Below are 23,931 nucleotides of genomic sequence, written 5' to 3'. Positions count from 1 at the left end.
TGTCACCCAGATTGGAGTGCAGTGGCGTGATCTCGGCTCACTGCAACCTCTGTTGCCTGGGTTCAAGCATTCTCCTGCCTCATCCTCCTGAGTAGCTGGGATTACAGGTGCCCACCACCATGCCCGGCTACTTTTTGTGTTTTCAGTACAGATGGGGTTTCACCATCTTGGCCAGCCTGGTCTTGAACTCCTCATGATCCATCCGCCTTGACCTCCCAAAATGCCAGGATTACAGGCGTGAACCACCATGCCCAGCCATGAAATTAATTTTTAATAATAGTCATTGGCCGGGCATGGTGGCTCATGCCTGTAATCCCAACACTCTGGGAAGACGAGGCGGATGGATCACTTGAGGTCAAGAGCTCGAGACCAGCCTAGCCAACATGCTGGAACTCCATCTCTACTACAAATACAAAAAATAATAATAATAATGGTGGTAGCATTCCCCAGCTACTCAGGAAGCTGAGGCAGGAGACTTGCTTGAACCTGGGAGGCAGAGGTTGTGATGAGCCAAGATCCTGGCACTGCACTCCAGCCTGGGCAACAAAGCAAGTGAGACTCCACCTCAAAAAAAAAAAAAAAAAAAAGTTATGTGCCACATAAAAGCGTATTAGTCAACAGCAGTCCTATAACATGATTATACCATATTTTTACTGTAGCTTTTCTACATTTAGATATGTTTAGACACACAAATACTTACCCTTATATTATGATTGCCTACAGTATTCAGTACAGTCACATGCTGTACAGGTTTGTAATCTAGGAACAAATGGCTGTACCATACAGCTTAGGTTCAAGCACCTTTTATACTTGACAGGACAGAATCCTGCCCGGACCGGCAAGAAGAGGGTGATCCATTGGAAAAGTGGAACTGGTCACCATTTTTTTTTTTTTTTTTTTGGAGACAGGGTATAGCTCTGTCACCCAGGCCAGTGTGCAGGGATTTGTGTTAATTCACTCTACGATGTTAGCATGATGAAATCACCTATCATTACATTTCTTAGAACATAGCCCCATCATGAAGTGACACATGACTATTTTATTTAATCTAATATATTCAAAATACTATCATTCCAACATATAATCAATGAGATAGATTACATCATTTTCTTTTCATAAGTCTTCAAAATCCTGCATGTGTTTTATTACACTTACAGCACATCTCAATTTGGACACTAAATTTCTTTTTTTTTTTTTTTTTTTTTTTTTTTTTTTTTTTTTTTTTTTTTGAGATGGATCTCGCTCTGTCACCAGGCTGGAGTGCTGTGGCCGGATCTCAGCTCACTGCAAGGCTCCGCCTCCCAGGTTCACGCCATTCTCCTGCCTCAGCCTCACCGAGTAGCTGGGACTACTCACTGCCAAGCTCCGCCTCCCAGGTTCCACGCCCATTCTCCTGCCTCAGCCCCGAGTAGCTGGGGACCTACGGCGCCGCCACCTCGGGCCCGGCTGTTTTTTGTAGTTTTAGTAGGACGGGAGTTCCACCATGTCAGCCAGGATGGTCTCGATCTCCTGACTCGTGTCCAGCCCGTCTCGGCTCCCAAAGTGCGGGACGTACAGGTGAGCACCCGCCCGGGCCCGGACACTAAATTTTTCATCAGACAATATTTGACACCATTTTTAGATTTCATAAAACCTAGAGATTATAAAATAGATTGACATACCCCAGTTGTTCTAAATAGACTTAAACATTTTCTAATTACTGAATCAAGTATCTGTTCTTAAATTTCAATGAACTGAGCTTAAATGAAATTTGAAATCCCATTCCTCAGTCATAGTAGCCACTTTTTTTTTAATCTTTTTTTTCTTTTTCTTTTTTTCTTTTTTTTTTTTTGAGACGGGGTCTCACTCTGTCACCCAGCCTGGGGCTGGAGTACCGTAGTGCGATCTCAGCTTACTGCAGCCTCAACCTCCTGGGCTCAAGTGATCCTCCCAACTCAACCTCCCAAGTAGCTGGGACAACAAGCGCACACTACTGTGCCTGGCTAATATTTTTGTTTTTTGTAGAGTTAGGGTTTCACCATCTCGAATTCCTGAGCTCAAGGGATCCACCCACCTCACTCTCCCGAAGTGCTGGAATTACAGGTGTGAGCCACAGCGCCTGACCCCCACAGTAGCCACATTTTAAATGCTCAGTAGCCTGAAGTGGTTAGTGGCTGCTGGATCTAGACACATAGGCCGCTGACTCTGGGTGGGGCCCTCTGGTTTTTACAATTCAATTGTGTGTTAATTGGGCTCCTCTAATCTCTTTAAAAGTTACACTCCCAACAGGAGTTGCTAAATTCCAGCTCGTTTCTCCCCTTGGCCTGGTGCTGCTGGGTCTGTGGTGGAAACAGACCTGGAAGACCTGCATTAGGCGGTGCAGAGAGCCCCCTGCCCAAGTTCTGTTCCATTGCTCCAAGTGAGCTCTGTATCGCCCCCTCCTGGCCAAGAAAGCATAAGCGGTGCCAACCCATGCTGGACCGTGGCCCTTAGATTAGATTTAACAGCAGGTTAGGGCTGCCCTTTCCAAATAGCTCAAATTCACACGTACAGCAATGAAAACACTACTCTATCAGGCTGACCTCCTGGCATTCCAGTACAAGGTTAAATGGTCTGTGGTTTTGTTATTTTCTCCTTTATGTGGCTGAGTAGGTTAAAAAAAAAAACTGCATTACAAGAAAGGGGGAGACCGGCGTGATAGCTCACGCCTGTAATTCCAGCACGGGAGGCCGAGGCGGGTGGATCACCTGAAGTCAGGAGTTCAAGACCAGCCTGGCCAACATGGCAAAACCCTGCCCCTACTAAAAATACAAAAAATTAGCCAGGTGTAGTGGCAGGCACCTGTAATCCCAGATACTTGGAAGGCTAAGGCAAGAGAATCACTTGAATCTGGGTTGCAGAGGTTGCAGTGAGCCAAGATCACACTACTGCACTCCAGCGTGGGCGACAGAGCAAGACTGTCTCAAAAAAAAAAACAAGAAGAAGAAGAAGAAGAAAGGGGAAAACACAGAGAGCATTGCCATGTTACCAGGTTTGTCCCCTGCAGAGCTGCCTGACAGCACTCACAGGCTGCCCAGCATCCCCAGCCCTGCACTCAGCCTTTCAGAGGCCCCTTCCACTGGTTCACTGTCCTGACAGTGGGGACCACCCCTGCGGGAGCCAGAGGTCGGGGGTACCTGGCCACCATCCCACAGCGTTGACATCTATGTAGTTGATGACAGTAGAGGGAGGTGGGCAAGATGACTCGGTCTCCAGGTAAAAATCAAGAAAGAGTTATGGCTGTTTGGCTGTTTTGAGCATTTCAGCCTTTACTTATGAGTCCCTGCTAAGCCATGGGACCAGACCCTGGCACAGTGACCGAGTCAGCCAGTCTGACTCTCCCAGCTGCTGTCACTTCGGCTACCCTGGTCTGGCCTGGCGAATTGATGGGGAACTCAGACCCATGGATGTAGGCTGAGGTGGGTAGGAGGCAGAGAGGAGGTAGGAGGAGGATTTCCTCCCCTGGATGGCTTGTTGCCTTCTCTTTGGGCCTTATCAACCCACACGTGTGTGTTGAATGCTAAATATGCTCAGCTATTAAAAATGCAGGAGATGAGCCTGCTGCTCCAGGAGGAAAATGAGCCAAAGCAAAAGAAAAATCAGCAGGCTCCCTGGCCTCCCGTGCGTGCCCTGCAGCAGGTGGGGGAGGGCTCCCTCTCCCCAGGTAGGCGGGGCTCCTCTCCAAATGCTTGGAATTACCAGGCGGGTCCTCCTGGAGTGACTGGGGCTGAGGGAGTGGAAGTGCTCTGGAAGTCTTCCCAGCGCTTTATGGAGAGGGAAGCGATCACTGAGAGGCCCTGGCCAGACGCCTGTGGGAGAAACTGGGCGGCTTATCTCTTCCTGCCTGGTGCTGGCATGAACTGGGGGCAAGACCAAGGCTCAGGATTGATGGCTCCCTGAAGACACAGGGAGTCGTCTCAGGCTGTGAAATACGAGCAACCCGAGGAGCCGCAGACACTGCAAGGTCCCTACCCCTGTGACTGCCCTGCATTCCTCAGCAGGATTCTTGCAGTCGCCTCTCCCTGGCCTCCTTGCCCCTTGCTCTGCCCATCCTCCAGTCCACCCCGCACACCCCACTAGAGTGATGTGAGCCCCTGCTGTTCCCACAACTCTTTGGTGGCTCCCACTTGTCTGCCTACAGAGTAGAAGTTTAACGTTTTTGTAATGGACTTCAGGGGGAAGGGGAAAGAGAGGGTGGGGAGGTAGACAGACCAGAATATTTAAGCATCTGGGGGCTGCAGGCAGGGGCATAGTGTCCCTTCCAGGACAGGGAGGCCATGGGAATTTAAACATGTAAGTGCTGCCTGCTCACTGGGTTTTCAGATGAGCAAAGGTAAGGACAATGGACAGCTCCTTTGGTGTAAACGCAGCCAACCTTGTGAAGTCACAGAAGTGCTCAGAAATAGGGAATCCAGCCTAGGGAGGGAAAGTAAGACCAAGACAGCTGGGGAAGGAAGAAAATGGCCTGAAGCAGCCAGGCGCTGTGGCTCACGCCTGTAATCCTAGCACTTAGGGAGACCGAGGCAGGTGGATCACTTGAGGTCAGGAGTTCAAGACCAACGTGGTAAAACCCCATCTCTACTAAAAATACAAAAAAAAAAAAAAAAAATTAGCTGGGCATAGTGGTGTGTGCCTGTAATCCCAGCTACTCGGGAGGCTGAGGCACAAGAATCGCTTGAACCTGGGAGACAGGTTACAGTGAGCTGAGATTGTGCCACTGCACTCCAACCTGGGCAACACAGCAAGACTCCATCTCAAAAAAAAAAAAAAAAAAAAAAAACGGCCTGAAGGAAAGAAGAGGGATGAGCCACAGAAATTAGTAACCATGGTCCTTTGTGGCTGCAGAGCTCATTATGATTTTTAGATGTTTTCACAGCCCAATCCTATTTGAGCCTAAAGACTATTTTGTGATGAAGATAAGAAAACAGAGGCCCAAAGAGATGAAGTGATGGGCTGAGATTACATACACAGTGGGACAGCAGAGGAGCTGAGACTTGATCCCTGGCCTTCTGGCTTCCAGTGCTGCAATAAAGAGCAGCACCCTCAGTATTGCCTGACGTCAAGCCCATTCTACCCTTCATTTTGTGGAATGACCTGGGGCAACCTTTCTCAGCCTCAGGCTTCACATCTATGAAACTGGGGGTGGAGATTAAACACGGTATTGCACGTGAGTGCGTAACTCACTGCTCACGCGTGGTAGGTGTGCAGCATGTGCCGCTATGAGCACACACTTCACCTTTGTCCTCGCCCAGTCTCTTCTCAGAAGAGGAGAGGCAGCACAGCCTGATCCCCACCTAAAGCATTTGTTCTTACCAAGCATTGGTGGGGCGCCAGTTTGGTTTTTATTGTGTTATGTGATTTAACCTCCACCGAGAACATTAATTCATTCATCAAACATTTATCCAGCCCTTCCTAAATGCTAGATAATGTATAGGCTGCTGGGATAATTCCAGAGCGACATGTATACTGGGACGGGGTTCCCATTGTCAGACAGCTCACAGTCTGATCAGGACACATAGATGTAGAAATAAAACCTTGCCACAGGACATGATGAGTGCAGCAGAAACACCCAGGAAGGAACAGCAGGCACTGGGAGAGAAGAGGCTGTTTCCTCCGGATCTGGACAGATGGGGGAGTGTTCACCCGGAGAATGGGGGAGGGCACACCAGCAGGAGAGCCCGGCCCACGGAAAGGCACAGAGCCAGGCCGGAGCACTGGTGTTCAAGGAGAAGTAAGAAGTCTAAAGAGGCTGGGGAGAAGGTGGCTGGGGCAAGAGGGGTGGGGTGGGCCAGGCTGTGAAGGTGGTACTTGGACCTCTGGGCTGTGGGCAACCCACAAAGCCTTTCATGGTCAGATTTGCATTGGTGGCTGAGTGCAAACAGATTAGAACACACAGAGAGGCCAAGCCGGAAAGGTTTCAAGCGATGCTGAGGCCTGGACTTTTTAACAGCTGTTTAAGAGGTGGACTTTAGTCAGATTCATTTGTGAGTGGCTGAATGTCGGGGAAGAGCCGGTTTTTTTTTTTTTTTTTTTTTTTTTTTTTTTTTTTTTTTTTTTTTTTTTGAGACAGAGTCTCCCTCTGTCGCCCAGGCTGGAGTGCAGTGGCCGGATCTCAGCTCACTGCAAGCTCCGCCTCCCGGGTTTACGCCATTCTCTCGCCTCAGCCTCCCGAGTAGCTGGGACTACAGGCGCCCGCCATCTCGCCCGGCTAATTTTTTTTTTTTTTGTATTTTTTTAGTAGAGACGGGGTTTCGCCGTGTTAGCCAGGATGGTCTCGATCTCCTGACCTCGTGATCCTCCCGTCTCGGCCTCCCAAAGTGCTGGGATTACAGGCTTGAGCCACCGCGCCCGGCCAAGAGCCAGTTTCTAACTGGATGCTGATGTTAACATAGTTTTTCGGTTGTTGTTGTTTTTGTTTTTCTTTGAGACAGTCTCCCCCTGGCTTGTAGACTGGAGTGCAGTGGCACGATCTCAGCTCACTGCAGCCTCCGTCCCCTGGGTTCAAGCAATTCTCCTGCCTCAGTCTCCCGAGTAGCTGGGGTTACAGGCATACACCACCACGCCCGGCTAATTTTTGTATTTTTAGTAGAGGCGGGGTTTCACCATGTTGGACAGGCTGGTCTCCAACTCCTGACCTCAAGTGATCCACCCACCTAAGCCTCCCAAAGTGCTGGGATTACAGGCCTGAGCCACCGCACCCGGCCTGATGTTGCTAACATAGAGTTTAAAAAAGAAAAAGTCTATTCAATTTGGGACAAAGAATATTCTGAGTTTGCTATAGGTCAGTGTGAAGACTAAACTTTTTTTTTTAATATGGCAAAAATGCCATTCAGAATAAACCCTTGAAGGTTTAAAAAGAAAATGTGATTTGTTTTCTGGATGAAGGTGGTTCAGGTGCAAGGCTGCCTGCCCAGAACTGGATTCTAATACCAAAAAGGAAAAAGCAGAGTGAGTGAGTGATGCCCAGGGGAGGGAAGGTGCTTCTGGGGGCTTTTCTTCTGGCAGGAAACTGGGAGCAGCAGGTGTCAGGGTACCTGGCCAGAAGCTGGAGCACTGATAAGTAGCCTGGGACGCTTTGCCTTTTCCTTATCTCTCAGCGTGCTCAGGAAAAGCTTCTTGAAGGCCAAAGGCTTAGGATGGGAGCCCAGGGTCTCTGCTCAAGGTGCAGCTCCCAGCCTTCCTGGCAGGGGGATGGAGGGTGTTCTGTAAGGAGTTGCCCTGTCTCCCCTCGGGTCAGTGTTTCCTCCAGCACTGTTGGGAAACAGTAACTGTCTGGGCTGTACTGGCTGGAAGGCACTGCAGACAGAGCAGCTTGCAGCTCGAACAGCAGGAACCAATGACCTCTGGTGGCTGCCGAGGGGAGCGCTCCCGCTTGTTGCTCCAGAGCGGAGCCTGTTCTGGGCCAGTGCCGGGGACAGGATGCTTGGGGCTCTGCCTCACCCTGCACCAGCGCTCCCTGCAGAATCAAATTGCCTCCTAATCTCTACGTTCTCAATTCCTATCCTCCAGGCTCTGATACCATTTCCTTATTGATGTGAATTTCAATGGCCATTCATTGGAATTGTGTGGCTCTTCGTTCTCATTTGCGGAGGCAAGGCACTGAGCAGGTGCAGTTGATTAGGTCTAGTGTTATCCTTAAAACCCTCCTGGACTCTACCCAAGCCACACTGCTGTAGGCACAGCTGGTCCCAAAGGCAGCCTGTGCAGCATCATATCCCCTACTGCATGAGGGTTCGATTTTTCCTTTTTATCTTCTCCTCTTCTGTGACTTGCTGACTTTTTCACAGTCCTAGGGCACTAGGACTCCCCAGGAATGTCAGGACACTTAGCACTCCTTATTCACCCAGTAGGTTTGGAGACCACCTTCTGCTCATGCCCTGGGAAGCTGTGAATAACAGAAGTACAAGAGAGACTAACAGACCAGCAGGGAGAGCTGAGCTGGGGCCTCCTGCTTTCAGAAAATTGGAGCAGCCTAGAGGGGGGCTCATAGAGTTATTTCTCTGGAAGGCATCTTTGAACCAGCAGAGAGCCCCAATGCCTAACATACTTCAGGGTTGCAGGAGACAATATGTTTGTGCATGAGGAGGCTGGAGTTCCTCCTTACTCCTCTTCCAGAATGTCCTATCCAGATGGGTCCTTTAATCCAGATGTCCTATCCAGACCTTTAAGCAGTGTCTGGAATACTAGAGATGGAGAAGCAGGCGGGCTTGTGAAGTAGGGCTGACAGGTCCTGGAAAAGGGTCATTGAATCTGGCCCCACCTCATTCTGCCTTTCTTCCTCACTGCCCTACCCAGAAGGAGTCCTCTAATCTGCATGAATGTGGAAGGCTGATGCTCCCACCCTGTGCTGGTGCTTCTGCCTCCACCCTGTCCACCCCTCCTTCCACGCTGGGACCAGAAGGGACTAAGGAAGCAGAAGTTTTCTGATGGTGACTATGATTTGCACCCCACATATATACCCTACAAGTATAAGGTGGATGAGAGCAGATGCTGGGGATCCTCTGTGCCCTTTTTGTTTAGTTACAGTTTATTGAGAGTCTGCTATGTGCCTGGCACTATGCTAGGCACTTGGTATTTATTACCTCACTTAATCACTTCAAATATCTCTTGTTATCTTCATTTGACTGATAAGAAAACTGAGGCACGGAGCCTGAGATAAGTTAGGCAGGGCAGCCACATATGTTTGTGTGGGCTTTGCACTGCGTGAGGCCACCCCACCAAGGCAGGAAAGTGAAAGCAGCACTCACTCCTTACTAGGCCAGCTGTCCTCTTTCTCATTCTTAGAGTCCTGATAGGCCCACTGAGGCCCTGAAACGGGGTAGCCAGAAGGCTGTGATACTGTAATGCATCCAGCAACAGAAAAGGCAGGATTTGAGTCTAGGTTGGTCTGATTTGAAAGCCTATATTTCTAAACCTTATCCTCAACCATCTTCCAACACTCCACATTCTATAAATTTGCCAGAATATTGACAAGGCACAGACCTTCAATTCAGTCATACTTGTTCTGCCTGGTTTTATTTGATTTGCTTCTGGCCGGTTATACAATTCTTCCAAGTCAGCTTGTTCATTTTTCCTCCCACCTAACTGACTCAGGAGGAAATCCCACATCATTCTTCATAGCAGCTAATCATCTCTGAACCCAATTGAGGAGGAAAGTCTTAGCCCATCGTCCAAGTCACTGATGAAGACACTATGACCTTCTTGGCCGGCAGTGGGTCCCTGTCGAGCTCTGCATGGTACCACTCTAGGCTGAAATTGAGCCCTGCCAACCCATTTTTCTTTTGTCTCTGCTGCCAGCACCACTCATCTGATAGCACATTTCCCCAGTTTACTGAAGGTGTGTTACATGGGAGAGAATCCAAAACTGTGCAAAGGCCAGGAGAGATTAGACACTATGCCTCCTCTCTAACCACCAGGCCTGACACTCAGCCACAGAATAATATTAGACTTATCTGGCAGATGTTCTTATTTACCATGCTCTGTGGTTGAATACCTGTTTTCTGTTTGCTAAAGATGTTTACAGACAGGTCTTCCGAAAGTTTTCCCAATATTTTTTCCAGACACACACGCAAAAATACCATTTATTCACTTGTCAGGATTTATTCAGTATCAACTATCTGTCATACCACGGTAGGAGGACTTTGTGTCTCTGTTATTTACCCTGATTCTTAGTGATTGCCTGCCCCTCAGCCTTCTCGAATCTCCCAAGTATTTCTTCAGCTTAAAGAATTTAGATTGGATATAAATAATTTCCGCATAGTAGCCGCCAAAATACATCCAAGAGAGCCAAATTGAATTCCTTCTCCAAGGGCATTTTAAAAGAGGGTAAATTCCTTTTTATTTGGGATGACTTAATGCTATCACTGCTTGGAGGCCAAGAGGCTGGGTGATATGGCCCTTCTAAGACTCTGCCAGTGAGTCAGAGATTCTCAAATTTCTGCCAGGCCAGCAGCATAAGCACATAGGCTTTTGTCGAAGGAATTGGTGGAGGAAATCAGACAGCTGAGAACTCTCATCACACACAAAACCCACAGCACAAATACCATATGTCTTCAGGCTCCTGCCTGTCAAATTCATCTTTACCCTGCTCTGGTAAGTGAAGAAGGGCTGGCAATAATTTCTGCAGACCTAGAGACATTCTGAACCATTCTCTTAAGGCATATCTGTTGATAATCAAAGAATAGATCATGATCACCAGGAAAGTGTAGCTGGCAGAAGGGCAGCTGGCCCTGCGGCACATTGGTGGCTCTTGCAATGGCACCGTCATGAGTCTCCACCTCTGTTCTTTTGCAGACATCACTGGGCAGGGAGGGGAATCTACTTGATGCCAAGAGAACCATGTTTCTTAAAGCCAGAGGACCCGCCTTGATCTAGAAAGATAAATTCAGACAGGCCAAGCACAAAGGAAGAAGACGTGGGCAACTAAAGCAGCACAAAAGAAACAGAGGTAGATATCGCCCCCATGTAGCAAGGGGGATGAGGGAGGGTGTTCTCGGCATTGGGTTCCTTTCCCAGGACCGAGACAAAGGTTCAGAGATGATGAGGAGAGAACTACTCCCAGTATATTAGACACAGCAGGGGAACAGGCTGCAGCCCTGAGCTCCCTGAAAGAGTTCATCCCAAGCGAACAAAACAGGCATTATGAAAGCAGCAGGGGAAGAGTGGGGACTCATCTTTCCCTTTCAAACACTGCTCCACAAAGAAAGAACAATCGTGAGTTGATAAATGCAACTAATTGTGCAACTTTGGAAAGGGTGAACATGCATCCTTTAGACTGAAGTAAAAGGAACTTTGAACGGCTTTGGCTAAGCTCGGGGGTAACTGCCAGGCTTGTTTGTCACCTAAGCAAACAGCGTAATCAATTGCTGAGTCACCCATCAGGCTATTGCCAACTCACCACCCCTCCCAGGTCTCACCACCTGCACATGGAGGTGTTACTGTGATTAGACAAAAGAAGATGGGAGATGCCCATACTGTGAAAGCAGGGGTTAGAACCTTTTGGCTTCTTTCCAAATGGAAAAAAAGTCAAACTTGTCATTCAGGGTCCACAGCCATCTGGAAGGGGCGTGCCCAAGGCTGGGACACTTTCCTGGCTGGGGAAGGTGACAGCAGAGGAAGTAAGGGGAATGCATATGGGGACAGTGAGAGGAAGCAGAGGACAATTTCAAGATGCTGGCTTCCCTGTGACTGCACTGTCCCCCTCTCTGCAGCATAGGCACACATGGGATCTATGCGTGTGGGAGGTGGGGCTGGGGGCTCTTATGAGGCCGGGCGTGGCTGCTCCACACTGTTATTCCAGCAGCTTTGGGAGCCGAGGTGGGTGGATCACTGGAGGTCAGGCGGTGCAGCCTGACCAACATGGTGAAACCCCATCTCTACTAAAAATACAAAAATTAGCCTGGGCGTTGGTGCGCGGGCGCCTTGTAATCCCAGCTACTCAGAGGCCTGGAGGCCAGGAGAATCGCTGAACCGGGAGCGGAGCGTTGCAGTGAAGCAGAGATGCGCCACTGCACTCCAGGCCTGAGCAAAAGAGCGAGACCCATCTAAAAAAAAAAAAAAAAAAAAGTAGGCTCTTATGTCAGCTGGATCTTTTTGCTCAAGAAGGATCATCTCTGGGATTGGCTTTCCAGATTCTGTGGCACTGTCCTGTGACCGTTTCCTCCTTTGCTCTCTCAGTTCAGGACCCTGGGGCTGTTGCCAGCTGTAGTGAGGAAAGACTGGCCCGATGGCTAGCATGTATACTGGGGAAGAGGATGGCAAGGTCAAATGCCTTTCCCACCATCACTCAGCTGCCTGCTTCTGTGTCTTCTCAGTCCAGGCCAAGGCAGGTTCCCTTCAAGAGAAAACCCAAAGGTTCTGAGGGAGAGAATGGACACCAAAGAAAAAAGTATCAGGGACGGCTCCAGGTTCTCCTCCTTCACTCTTCTAAGCCCTTCTCCATTAGCTACTGAACACCCTTAGAACACACCAAAAGAGCTCAGTCTCCCTTCTATCCTCCTGCCAAGTCCTTTTACCTAACATCAGAGGTGTTTACTCAGTGGCCCAGCTCCTTACCAACTCACCTGGTCTTTGAAATCTTTGAAACATTCATGATCAGGCTTTTTTCCCCAACGCTTCCCATTCTTCAATCCAGAGGACTGCACGCCAGGCTGTCTTTCCTGTTTCTGATGGGCTGCAGTTTTGCATCCAGCTGAGTTCTGGAAGCATTGACAGTAGAGTATGAATGGGCCATACTCATCATATAGTGGAAAAAATTCCAAATTAGGAGACAGTCACAGACATTAGCTGGCCTGGCCCAAGCTCAGTTATACACAGTTGGGAAGGAGTGTCACCAAAGAGATGAGTCAACTGGCACAGTTCCAAATGTTGGGACCTGGTGCACCTGTGCTCGTGTGGCTGCCTTAAGGAGCACATTCAGAGCCAGACATTGACTTTAGAGGAGAAACGCAGACTGTGCTGTGAGCATTTGAGGGCTGCTTGACTTGTTTTTTTTTGTTTTTGTTTTTGTTTTTTGAGGCGGAGTCCCGCTCTGTCGCCAAGCTGGAGTGCAATGGCACGATCTCGGCTCACTGCAACCTCCGCCTCCCAGGTATAAGTGATTCTCCTGCCTCAGCCTCCCAAATAGCTGGGATTACAGGCATGCGCCACCACACCCGGCTAATTTTGTATTCTTAGTAGAAATGGGGTATCACCATGCTGGTCAGGCTGGTCTTGAACTCCTGACCTCAGGTGATCCACCCGCCTCAGCCTCCCAAAATGCTGGGATTACTGGCGTGAGCCACCGTGCCCAGCTGGTTTTTTAAATGTATTTCCATTTGTACAGTTGCTCTGGATTATTCTATCCCAGGCATCATATCTTTGTCTGCTGAAGGCCTGAGGGCCTAACATCTACATAGGGCATTTTTCACAGAAACTAGAGGCATTATGTTAACTCGTACCAGCCCATGCAACAAGAACTAGATCTGCAACTTGCAAGTTCTAATTTCCCTTCCAGAACTAACTTGGCTTCACAAAGAAATACTAATACATCACCGAAGGCTGCCCAGGTACTAGTGCACCTTCTCTTCTTACTAGCTGTCCGTGTGTTCATATCAACACTTGAAGTTTGATTTTTTTCCCTAAATAAATAAAAGTCAACAGATCAGAACAAGGGTGAGAAATTAAATCAATAAATCTTTTTGAACAGAACAGATTCTTCTAATTTTTTTTTCCAAGACAGGGTCTCACTGTGTCGCCCACGCTGGAGTACAGTGGCACAATCCTAGCTCTCTGCAGCCTCAAACTCCTGGGCTCAGGTGACTCTCCTGCCTCAGCCTCTCGTGTAGCTGGAACTATGTGTATCCACCAACGTGCCCCGCATATATATATATATATATATATACACGTATATATGTATATATATATATGTGTGTGTATATATATATACACACACACACACACACACACATATATATATATATATATATATTTTTTTTTTGGTAAAGACATGGTCTCACTGTGTTGTCCAGGCTAGTCTCAAATATCTGGCCTAGGCCGGTAGCAGTGGCTCATGCCTGTAATCCCAGCACTTTTGGAGGCTGAGGCAGGCAGATCACCTGAGGTCAGGCGTTCGAGACCAGCCTGGCCAACATGGTGAAACCCCATCTCTACTAAAAGTACAAAAATTAGCCAGGTGTGGTGGCAGGTGCCTATAATCCCAGTTACTTGGGAGGCTGAGGCAGGGGAATTGCTTGAACCCAAGAGGCTGAGGTTGCAGTGAGCCGAGATTGTGCCACTGCACTCCGACCTGGGTGACAGAGGCTCTGTCTCAAAACAAACAAACAAACAAAAACACCTGGCTGCAAGCAATCCTCTCACCCTGGCCCCCAAAACTCCTGGGACTACAGGCATGAGCCACCACACCCGGCCAATATGTTTGGGTTTGGGGGGTGCCAGCGGGGTCAGCGAGGAGTTGAGACAGGGTCTTGCTCTGTTGCCGAGGCTGGAGTGCAATAGCGTGATGATAGCTCACTGTAACCTCAAACTCTTGAGCTCAAGCGATCCACCTGCAGCATCCCAAGTAACTAGGGCTACAGGCACATACCACCATGCCTGGCTAATTTTTATTTTTATTTTGTAGAGACTGGTCTCGCTATGTTTCCCAGGCTGGTCTCAAACTCCTAGACTCAAGCAGTCCTCCCACCTCAGCCTCCCAAAGTGCTAGGATTACAGGCATGAGCCACCACAACTGGCCACTGATACTTTTTTTTTTTTTTGAGACAGTCTCACTCTGTTAGCCCAGGTGGAAGTACAGTGGCATGATCTCAGTGCACTGCAACCTCTGCCTCCTGGGTTCAAGTGATTCTCCCACCTTAGCCTCCTGAGTAGCTGGGATTACAGGCATGCACCACCACCCCTGGCTAATTTCTGGTTGTTGTGTGTTTTTTCCATTTGTTTGTTTGTTTGAGGCAGAGTCTCGCTCTGTCGCCCATGCTGGAGTGCAGTGGCGCAATCTCGGCTCATTGTAAGCTCTGCCTCCTGGGTTCACGCCATTCTCCTGCCTCGGCCTCCTGAGTAGCTGGGACTACAGGCGCCCGCCACCTCGCCCGGCTAGTTTTTTTTGGTTTTTGTTGTTGTTGTTGTTGTTTTGGTTTTTTTTTTTTTTTTTTTTGTATTTTTAGTAGAGACAGGGTTTCACCATGTTAGCCAGGATGGTCTTGATCTCCCAACCTCGTGATCCACCCACCTCGGCCTCCTAGAGTGCTGGGATTACAGGTGTGAGCCACCACGTCTGGCCGGTTTCTGTATTTTTAGTAGAGACGGGGTTTCACCATGTTGGCCAGGCTGCTCTTGAACTCCTGACCTCAGGTGATCCGCCCGCCTCAGCCTCCCAAAGTGCTGGGATTACAGGTGTGAGCCACCACACCCAGCCTCTGATCTGTATTTTTAAAGTCAGGTTTATTGAGGTATAATTTAAGTTGTAAGAGTTTCGTCATTTGCATTTTTTTTTTTTTTTTTTTTTTTTTTTTTTTTTTTAGTTTGTACATGTAAAACATTTTTAATTGTGATAAAATGCACATAACATAAAATTTACCATCTTAACCATTTTTAATGTACATTTTAATAGTATTAAGTACATTCACACTGTTGTGCAACCAATCTCCAGAACTTTTTTTCCATCTTGCAAAACTGAAACTCTATACACTTGTTCAACGGGCATAAAAAAACTGCCCATTCTCCCTTCCCCCATTCCCTGGCAACCACTGTTCTGCTTTCTGTCTCTATGAATTTGACTACTCCAGGTACCTCATATAAGTGGAATTATACAGTATTTATCTTTTGTGACTGGCTTATTTCACTTAACATAATGTCTTCAAGGCTCCTGCCCGTGTCAGAATTTCCTTCCTTTTTAAAGCTGAATGATGCCACATTTTGTTTACCCATTCATCCATTGATGGACACTTGGGCTGCCTCCACCTTTGGCTATTGTGAATAATGCTGCTATGAACATGGGTATACAGGTCTCTCTTCAGGACCCTGATTTCTGTAACTTGTGGCTTTTAAAATGTGTCAAGGAATAAGCCTAGAAGAATTCTGTATCACCTTGTTTTGCATCTTTTTATCATTTGGAAAAAAATCAGGAATGCAGCCCTAATTTCACCAGGTAATATCTGTCTAGCGTCTTCATGTGCTCACCCTCAAAGGGCTTCTTGTGCCGTTCTTCAGTGATACGGGAGTGCTTTGAGAATTGCCATTAAATAGAAAGGAGCAGCAGTTCAGCTGTATCTCAGAGATTGAGACACTCTGATCAGGGACGGAACTGGCAGTGGCAGGGTTTGTTACAAAAAACTGTCATTTGAGTTTCCCCTCACATGAGATTCGAAGCCCCACGTCACCCTTCCCCAGGCCAAGAAGGTACGTGGTCCGAGGGAGAAGTCCGTAATGACCAGCCACAATCTGTTCCACTGCTCTATGCCCTTCTCACTGGCAAAGATCTGTAACCAACAGCTGGGATCCTATTTCAAAGTCATAAAAGGGGCAGAGGCTGGGAGGGGGCTAAAATAATTTCATGAACAAGTTGATCAAAGAAATAATCTGTGAATGAATCTTAGAGAAAGGAGAGCCAGCCAGCCGGCCATGTGGACAGATAAGAGTCTTCGCCTGCCAAAAACAGCCCCTCTTTCCCGCCCTACATTGTCTGCAGGAATGTAAAAGCCATATTCTAGATCATTTGGCATTCAAATAGCTAAGTAGGCTTCACTCTCAGCTCAGAGATGACTGGGGAGCCCATGTTAGCATTCTCCCCTCCTGCCAGGAGGAAAAGGAATCTAGCTCAGGGACCAAAGCAAAGCTTATTCATCTCCTCTTTTAAGACCCAGAGATGGAGTTCTCCACAGCCCCCCAGACACAGGTCCTTCAGCATTAAAGAAGCAGAGAAATCAAATGCACATCCCATACAGGAGAATTAGCAGGGAAGGGGGCTAAGGTGACAGATTCTGAAGAGTGAAGCACACCTTTGTGCTCTGCCTTCTTAAAATTCATCCTCTCACCTGCCAGCCTTGAGAATTGCCTATTTACATAACTAGCTGCCTAAAATGGAATATTGGATAATGCTACATGGCGGCTCACTCAATTTGAGCCCATCCCCAGGATGTGAGAGTGATCCAGAAGCCGTCCGACAGCACGCCATGCAGCACGCTGGCCTGAAGCCATGCCTCCTTGTGGTGTGATCCTGTCAGCACTCGGGAGCTAAGCAGATGTCAGGCCCGATCTGGGCCGGGCTGGGGGACTAGCTGAGCAGCGGGGGGAGGGGGCGTGATTCAGCAGTGGCACACTGTCTTCAGGGGACAAACGGTATCTCTTCCTGAGCTTCACAGCAGGCGCCTTGTTCTGCCCAAGGTGCTGTGTTGGAGACGGCCAACCTATAGGACCCGGGAAGGGGGGAGTTGCAGGATCTATGGGGACAGCTCAGCACGGGCGGTCATCAGTCAGCCCTGATGCCACCCCTGGCACTGTGCCAGCCTCACATCCCCTGTTGATCCTTTCCAGGGCACAGAACTCTCTCCCATCAAAACTGGATTCATGCTGCTTGCTTATAGAAGGAATATAAATAAGTGATAAGGAAATGTTCTGATAATGATAAGCAGGTATGGTTCCTCAGCAGACTAGATGTATCAAAGAAAGCAATTGTGCGTGTTTGTTCATTTATTTTTCAGCGTTCCAGTTCCTGTAGTCAGTTTAGAGAAGATTCCTAACCTAGTGAAGGCAGATGGTGCCAATGTCAAAATGAACTCTACAACCACTACTGCAGTTTCTGCCTCCTCCACCTCATCCTCTGCCGTCTCCACCCCTCCTTTAATTAAGCCTGTCCTGATGTCCAAGTCAGTGCCACCTTCACCAGAGAAGATCTTAAATGGCAAAGGAATTCTGCCATCCACCATAGACAAGAAACACCAAAATGGCACCAAAAACAGCAACAAGCCTTACAGGAGACTTTCAGGTATGTGTCAGTATCATCAGGGTCTGACTCAAGATTAGACTGAAAGGGAGTGGCAGCCATAACCAAGGACTGATGTGCTCTTATCATTAAGCAGGTCCGTTTCATTTTAAGGGGGACGCAGAGTTTACCTGCACGTAGGAACCCCACCTAAAAAGGCAAGGGAAAACCAGGTCTCTTCCCTGGGCAGATGAAGTCCCTCACTCAGTTCAGTGCTTAGTGGGAGTTACCCTAGCAACCCGGGAGGCAGGGTGCTCTGCACTGACCTACTCTGTAGATTCCGAGGGTCTTGTGAGCAGGTGATTCTGTGTATCCATATCATGCAAACAGATTGAACTAGCCCTGGCTTCCATAGAAGCTTCACTGCTGGAAAGCTGGACAACACACAGGGATCTCATGGTGCCTCAAGGCATGTGAGGGACAGCCCCTCCAGCAGCTGTGCTGCACAGGCACACACGGTCTCTGTCCTTTGGCCTCAGGAGTTTCCAGGTTGATTCTGCAGTTGGGTTTACAACTGTCTATCCCCCATAATCAGGTTGGAATTCCCAAACAGGAACACTAGGGCTGGCACAGCTGATAGGGTGTTGGGACGGTCTCTTGTGGGTCTATTCCTTGGTTGTCTGAGCAGACACTGGGGTGCTGGAAGAGGCACATAGGGTGATGGTTATCTGATGGTTATCTGTTAGAGGCCCTTATATGGGTAATGTTTGCTTTGGATCGATCTGCTATAGAACTAAGCCTGGAAGTTTTTGCTCTCTCCAAAAGACCAGGAGAAGCTATACATTTCATAACTTCTTCACACATCATGGGCACTCCCTGATGGTGGCCAGAGAAAGTAAAATGCAGTAACAGCCACCCTGTGACAGAGAAACTGTCCTCAGGTTAAGCTTGATTTGTAAGCACCCAAGGAATTGTGGGTAATTTTTATTGTCTACTCTGTATTTGTCTGTAGTTCTAGTTTTTCTATCTTTCATCTGTAACTCTTAAAAATTATGTCTGAAAAGTCCCTCAGGCCCAAAGCATTCAAATAAAGCAGGTATTGTACCTTGCACATCTTTGCCTGCACTGCTCACCCACTGTCAAGAGAGAAAGGTAGAGCCTATTGCTCTCGCTAAGCACTGTGGGCCTCACAGTTCGGGCTGGAGCCCCCAGCGCCTGGCTCTTCCTGAATGGAAAGCTCAGTTTCACTCTTTAGAGGTGGTAACGACATCCCCAGAAAACCAGTAGGCGTGGGCACAGTGGCTGGAGGCTGAGGGGTCCTCGCCATAGCAGAAGCACAGCCTTGGCTTCCAGCCTGTAACCCCATCTGAAGTTGTTTGGGGATTTTTCTGCCGCGCGTTGTTTTTGCATTTTGTGGGTTGTCTTGTCTCATTGGGTCTTTTGCTTGTTTCTGCCTCACTTTCACATTTGGCAGCCAGCTCCTACCCCCAGCCAACAGCCTGCTCAGCTCCAGGTCGACACGAGGCGCTGGTGTGGGACCAGGCACATGCCTGACTCTGACAGACCCAAGAAAAAACACCACACCAGGCAGCCTGGCCAGAAAGGGCCCCGAGCAAACCAGCATCTCCAGGCCTAGCAGGTTTTTTTTCTAAGTGAAGCTAAAAAAAAAGAGAGAGAGAGAGAAAAGGCAGACAAAAAGCAAAAAAGCAGGGAGGCGTTTTGGTAACCAGCCAGGGAATCTGTCTTGGGTATAGAATAGTTTTCTTGTGCACATCATCGGTAACACCATTGCAACCTCCCCATGACCCTCAAAGCTTTGAAAATTGAATACATTCATTTATTATGTTATAATCTGAGCATTATTATATGCTCAGAGTTCACTCCAACAATTTCAGACAGTTTTCTGGCTAAGTAACCTTTTTTGAGTTTGCAGCCATTCAAGGGTCTTAAGAACATACCACCAATTTCTGTGTACCCCCTACCACCAGCAGCACTGCTGCCAGTCTCCCCACATGCCCAGAGGGCTGTGTCATTCCTGCTCTGCAGGACTTACGTGTTTGCTTGGTGCCTTCCAGAAACAGCACAGGCCATCCGAGAGGTGGAATTTTAAAGCCCAAAGGATCCTTAAGAGATTACCTAGCCTGGGCAATGTAGTGAGACCCTGTGTCTACAAAAAAATAACAAAATTAGGTAGGTGTGGTGGTGCACGCCTCTAGTTCCAGCTACTCAGGAAGTTGAGCTCAGAAGGTCAAGGCTGCAGTGAGCCTTGTGATCACACCACTGCACTTCAGCCTGGGTAACAGAGCGACACCCTGTCTCAAAAAATAAAAATGAACAAAAGAGATCACCTCACATCCCCTCATTTTAAAGGTGAGGACTGCATGACTATCATCCTGGCAGGGGTGAAGGACCCAAGATGGGCATAGAAGAACAGGCTCCTTAGAAGTAACCTCCACACAAGCTGTCCATAGTCAACTGGAAGGCAGGAGCTGGGGAAGCCTGGCCTCTCCGCACAGACATCCTTCATCCCACCAGGGCAGCCTGCCCTGTTTTATTCCCACGTGAAGCACCAGGCCCAGAGCAGTGGGGGCAGGGAGCAGCTGTGAGATTAGCAGGCCCTGCCCTCTCTGCACCTTCAAGTTCAGCCTTCTCCCCTGCCCCTGCCTGTAACAATGCCAGAGTGCCCCTCAATCAGGTAAATGGTGTTTGTGGTCAGCGAGGCTGTTTGCAAAGCTTGCGCTGAGGGCTTTGTCAAGCGTGAGAGAGGCAGGTCACTCCGCCATGTGAAGGAATAATCTTCCACTTACATGGCTAAAACTAGCAGGAAGGCAGGAACTGGAGTCAGGGTGTCTGTACTCTTAGAGCAGCCCAGGAAAGGGGCCATTGGGTCTCAGGTGGCTCTCCCTGGTCTGCAGCCAGCTATGCCCAAATGCCAAGGACCTGTGGAACCATTGCAAGTAAAATAAAGCATTAAGAGCATTAAGAGCAGCACGGCTCCTCTCCTTCCCTTTGGTCCCCACTCCTGCCCTATTCCCCAACCCTTGTGCTGCATTCGGCATTGCTGCCGAAGCTAGACTTGGGAACTCTGGGTTCAGAGGGGAGCACCATTTTCCCCGAGCGTTCTGGAAGCACTTTAGCAGCTGGTTGAGAAAACAAAAAACAAAACAAAAAAAAACACAAAAACCAGATTGCCTGACAATGTCTCACTTGTTGGTGCAAATGTGCATTTTTTAAAAAATGTAGTCTTAATGCCAAATTCTATTTAGTCTCCTTTTTTCTTATATTTTTTGTTTGTTTCTTAAACCAGAGAGAGAATTTGACCCAAATAAACACTGTGGAGTATTGGATCCCGAGACAAAGAAACCTTGCACAAGATCCCTCACCTGCAAGGTATTTCTCTTTCCATAAAAAATACTTCCTGCTCTGGCTGGGGCCTTTGTCGAAATGTTTGCATGCCACTCTCTGCACACGGCAGGGTGTGGAACCTCGACATGACCCCCAGCTGTTCTTTGTAAGGGAAATGCTTTCTTCTCGTCCATGGTATGCCTCAACTGACTGGGCGCTGCTTTTTAAAGAAGGAAAAAAAAGAAAAAAAAAAAAAAAGAAATCAGGCTTTCCCCTGTTAGCATTGTGAGGCCAGACAGTAAATTGTATTTATAGGCACTCACAGGCGGTTCTAAAGCCTGCTACATTTTAATGTATGCAGGAGCAGCGGCGGCGGCGGCGGCGGCGGCAGCGGCGGCGGCAGCGCCCTGAAAGGCAGCCCTGGAGGGGAGGATGATATGCCGCGCCCCTGATCCAGCCACACCGGGGTGGCCAGGGGAACAGCTGACCCAAGGCGGCCGCCATTGGGTCGCCCAAAGCCCTGTATTTCATGCTGAACTGCTAGTGCTTCTTGGGATCAAGGCGATGGCCCTCTCTGCTTGGTGGCTCTGTTTGTCTGGGCCGAATCGAGCCTCCCACCTGCACCTGGATTAACTCTAGCATTCCCTCGCAGTTGCCTTTCATCAGAGAGGTTTTCATGGGTTCTGCGCTGAAGCTCGTCATCCTATGCCATTTTTTGGAGGAAGCTTTGGCTTCTTAACACCAGGAGTGTAGGGCATGGTTGCGTTCGTGTGGTCTCTGCCTCTTCCTAGCCGCAGAACAGGAGCTGTTGCCTTGAAGTTGACTTTTCAAGCACCTCTAAATTTCCATGAATTGCTATTTCTGAAATGGAGGGTCTGGGGAAGCAGGTTTATGTGCTGATCAAAGAGGCTGTGCTTTTCATTTCTCTTCTCCTTAGACACATTCGCTAAGCCATCGGAGGGCAGTCCCAGGCCGGAAAAAGCAATTTGACCTCCTCCTGGCAGAACACAAAGCCAAGTCCCGGGAAAAAGAAGTTAAAGATAAAGAGCATCTCCTGACTTCCACGAGGGAAATACTTCCCAACCAATCCGGGCCGGCGCAGGATTCTCTGCCAGGGTCTTCAGGGAGCTCTGGGCCAGAACCGAAAGTTGCATCCCCTGCAAAATCCAGGCCACCTAACTCTGTACTTCCTAGGTAAGTACCACCTTGACGATAGAAGCCCTGAATGCTTGGTCAAGCGACTTTAGCTTGCCTGGTCTGTGGCGTGTGGTCTGATTATGTGTTAAATGGAAGTCATAATAGTACTACTTCCTAAGGCAGTAGTAAAGTTTTAATGAGATAATGTACATAAAAGGCCCAGCCCAGTGCCTGCCACATAGTGTTCAACAGATTTTACTGCTGTCATCATTATCATCATCACTGTCATCACCATTGTCAGCAGCAGTGGACTTCATGGCAGACTAGCAGACCTTATATCAGACAGTGTGTGTTTGTACAGAGCAAGAATAAGTTGGAAATAAATACCTGGAACTGTGACACATCAGCCACCAGGTGACTTCCTGGTTGCCTGGGTTTTTATGTTAGTTGACGATTCCTGGAGCAGATGGGAAACCCAGGTGGATAGGCCGTTAGCACCTCTTAGGCGCTCAGTGCACCATGCTAGTCCACTTGCCACGTATTTGTTTTCCACGCTCTCCTATCATCAGAATGAAAGGGGAAATTGGCATAACAGAGGCTGTTTGTCCTTACGTGTCTCTCCACACCAGGAAAGCTACTCTTCTGGGCCACCTGTTTGGGGTTCTATGTGGTTGTCCTGGACAGAAAGGAAAAAATAGAAAACAGAATTAACACTCATTTGGATTAAAAGTAATTAAAAATCCATGCATGTCTGTTTTGATGGGCAGCAGCTCAATTCCCAAATAATGGTACAGAGAACCACTTATTCAAAAATATTTATTGAGTGCTCGTTCCATAAGCAAGATTCCATGTTAGGTACTCTCAGGCAAGGGTACAGAGATTAATGAAGCTGGACCCCGCTTTTCAGGAATTTGGAGTTTAAAAAAATGAGATAAGAATCAAGTATCCATAAGTTTTATACAAAGGAAACATTAATAATACTCCATGAGAAGTGCAGATAACGATATTATCTGATGTTCTTTATGCATACAGTGTGAATCTCAACAGGTAGCAAATAGGCTTTAAGAGGACATAGTCATAAAAGAAGGGGAGGGAGTTGATTTTTAAAGCAAAAACAAATATTTGATAGCAGTCACTCCTGATCGGCCAGGCTCTCACCCTGATGCCTTCCTTGTTGGTGCAAGCCTGACCCAGTTTGACAGCCATAGTCCCTCTGTCATTATGGCCAAGCTCAGCCTCAGGCGTTCAGGAGGATGCGGTCAGATGGAATTGCCATCCCCAACACTTCCATCATGCTCACCATCGTGGCGTTACTGTCGCCATTGACATGCTACTTTCCTTGCCACCCCTCACTTTGCAAGATCATTTTGTAATGACTTCTCACTGTCATGCAAGGTGTTGGTTAAGGATATTACCCTTGTTTTAGAGTTGAGGCAACAGTTCTGTTCCAAACTTCTGGAAGGGGTTTCAATTCTATATACAGCGGCTTTTAAACTTCTTTATAGCTGTTGAACATTTTCATTCCAGCACAACCTGGGTACCTGATAGGAAAGTAGACTTGCCTCCCCCTGAAGCCGGCTAAGCGCACACATGTACCCAGAGCCATTGTCCCCCACACCCTCTCAAGGATCTCCTTGGGATTCCCAAGGACTCCAGGGAACCCAGTTTGAAAGCCTTCTTTGATTATACAAATCTCCATCTATTTTTGACTGTTGGAGGCACTTCTCACCAGGCAGTGGTACCTGGCTTAACAGAGAAACAAGGGAGCAGCCGTTAAATAATAAAAGAGTGGAGCCTGAAGGATCTGCTCCGACTGTTTCTTTTGGGTTTAATTTTCAAGGGAATGTTCATCTATAGAGAAATGCCAGCTGTTTGTGTTCTCTTAAGGAAGCAGAAAAGGATGGGTGAGGTTAATCAGCAAAAAGAATCTTTCTGGAAAAGAAGTTGGGGGGGCAGAGGAACACATTACACATGTTGGTAACAGAATCTTTCTTTCTTTTTTTTTTTTTTTTTTT

The 23,931-nt window shown here is 48.1% G+C and overlaps 1 protein-coding gene across 15 annotated transcripts in view; it reads left to right on the top strand.

Moving 5' to 3' along the window:
- ATXN7L1 (ataxin 7 like 1) overlaps window positions 1-23,931 on the top strand; it is a 282,375-nt gene that overhangs the window by 221,922 nt on the left and 36,522 nt on the right. For 13 of the 15 annotated variants that reach the window (XR_001886125.1, XM_017874663.1, XM_017874662.1 and 10 more), the window contains 3 exons: window positions 17,214-17,497; window positions 20,742-20,824; window positions 21,717-21,973. Coding sequence is in view for 14 of the 15 variants with exons in the window: in XM_017874663.1 (XP_017730152.1) it covers window positions 17,214-17,497; window positions 20,742-20,824; window positions 21,717-21,973 (624 nt within the window). In the remaining variant the exon portion in view is untranslated. Of the gene's footprint in view, window positions 1-10,311; window positions 10,466-17,213; window positions 17,498-20,741; window positions 20,825-21,716; window positions 21,974-23,931 lie in introns of all 15 variants that reach the window. The other 2 variants (XM_017874668.1, XM_017874671.1) reach the window with 1 other exon arrangement.

The sequence above is a fragment of the Rhinopithecus bieti genome, unplaced genomic scaffold (genome assembly GCF_001698545.2).
Source record: "Rhinopithecus bieti isolate Rb0 unplaced genomic scaffold, ASM169854v2 scaffold_7414, whole genome shotgun sequence".
Taxonomy (NCBI): Eukaryota; Metazoa; Chordata; class Mammalia; order Primates; family Cercopithecidae; genus Rhinopithecus; species Rhinopithecus bieti.
The sequence above is the reverse complement of the archived record's forward strand: the minus strand, read 5'-3'. Positions and strand labels throughout refer to the sequence as shown.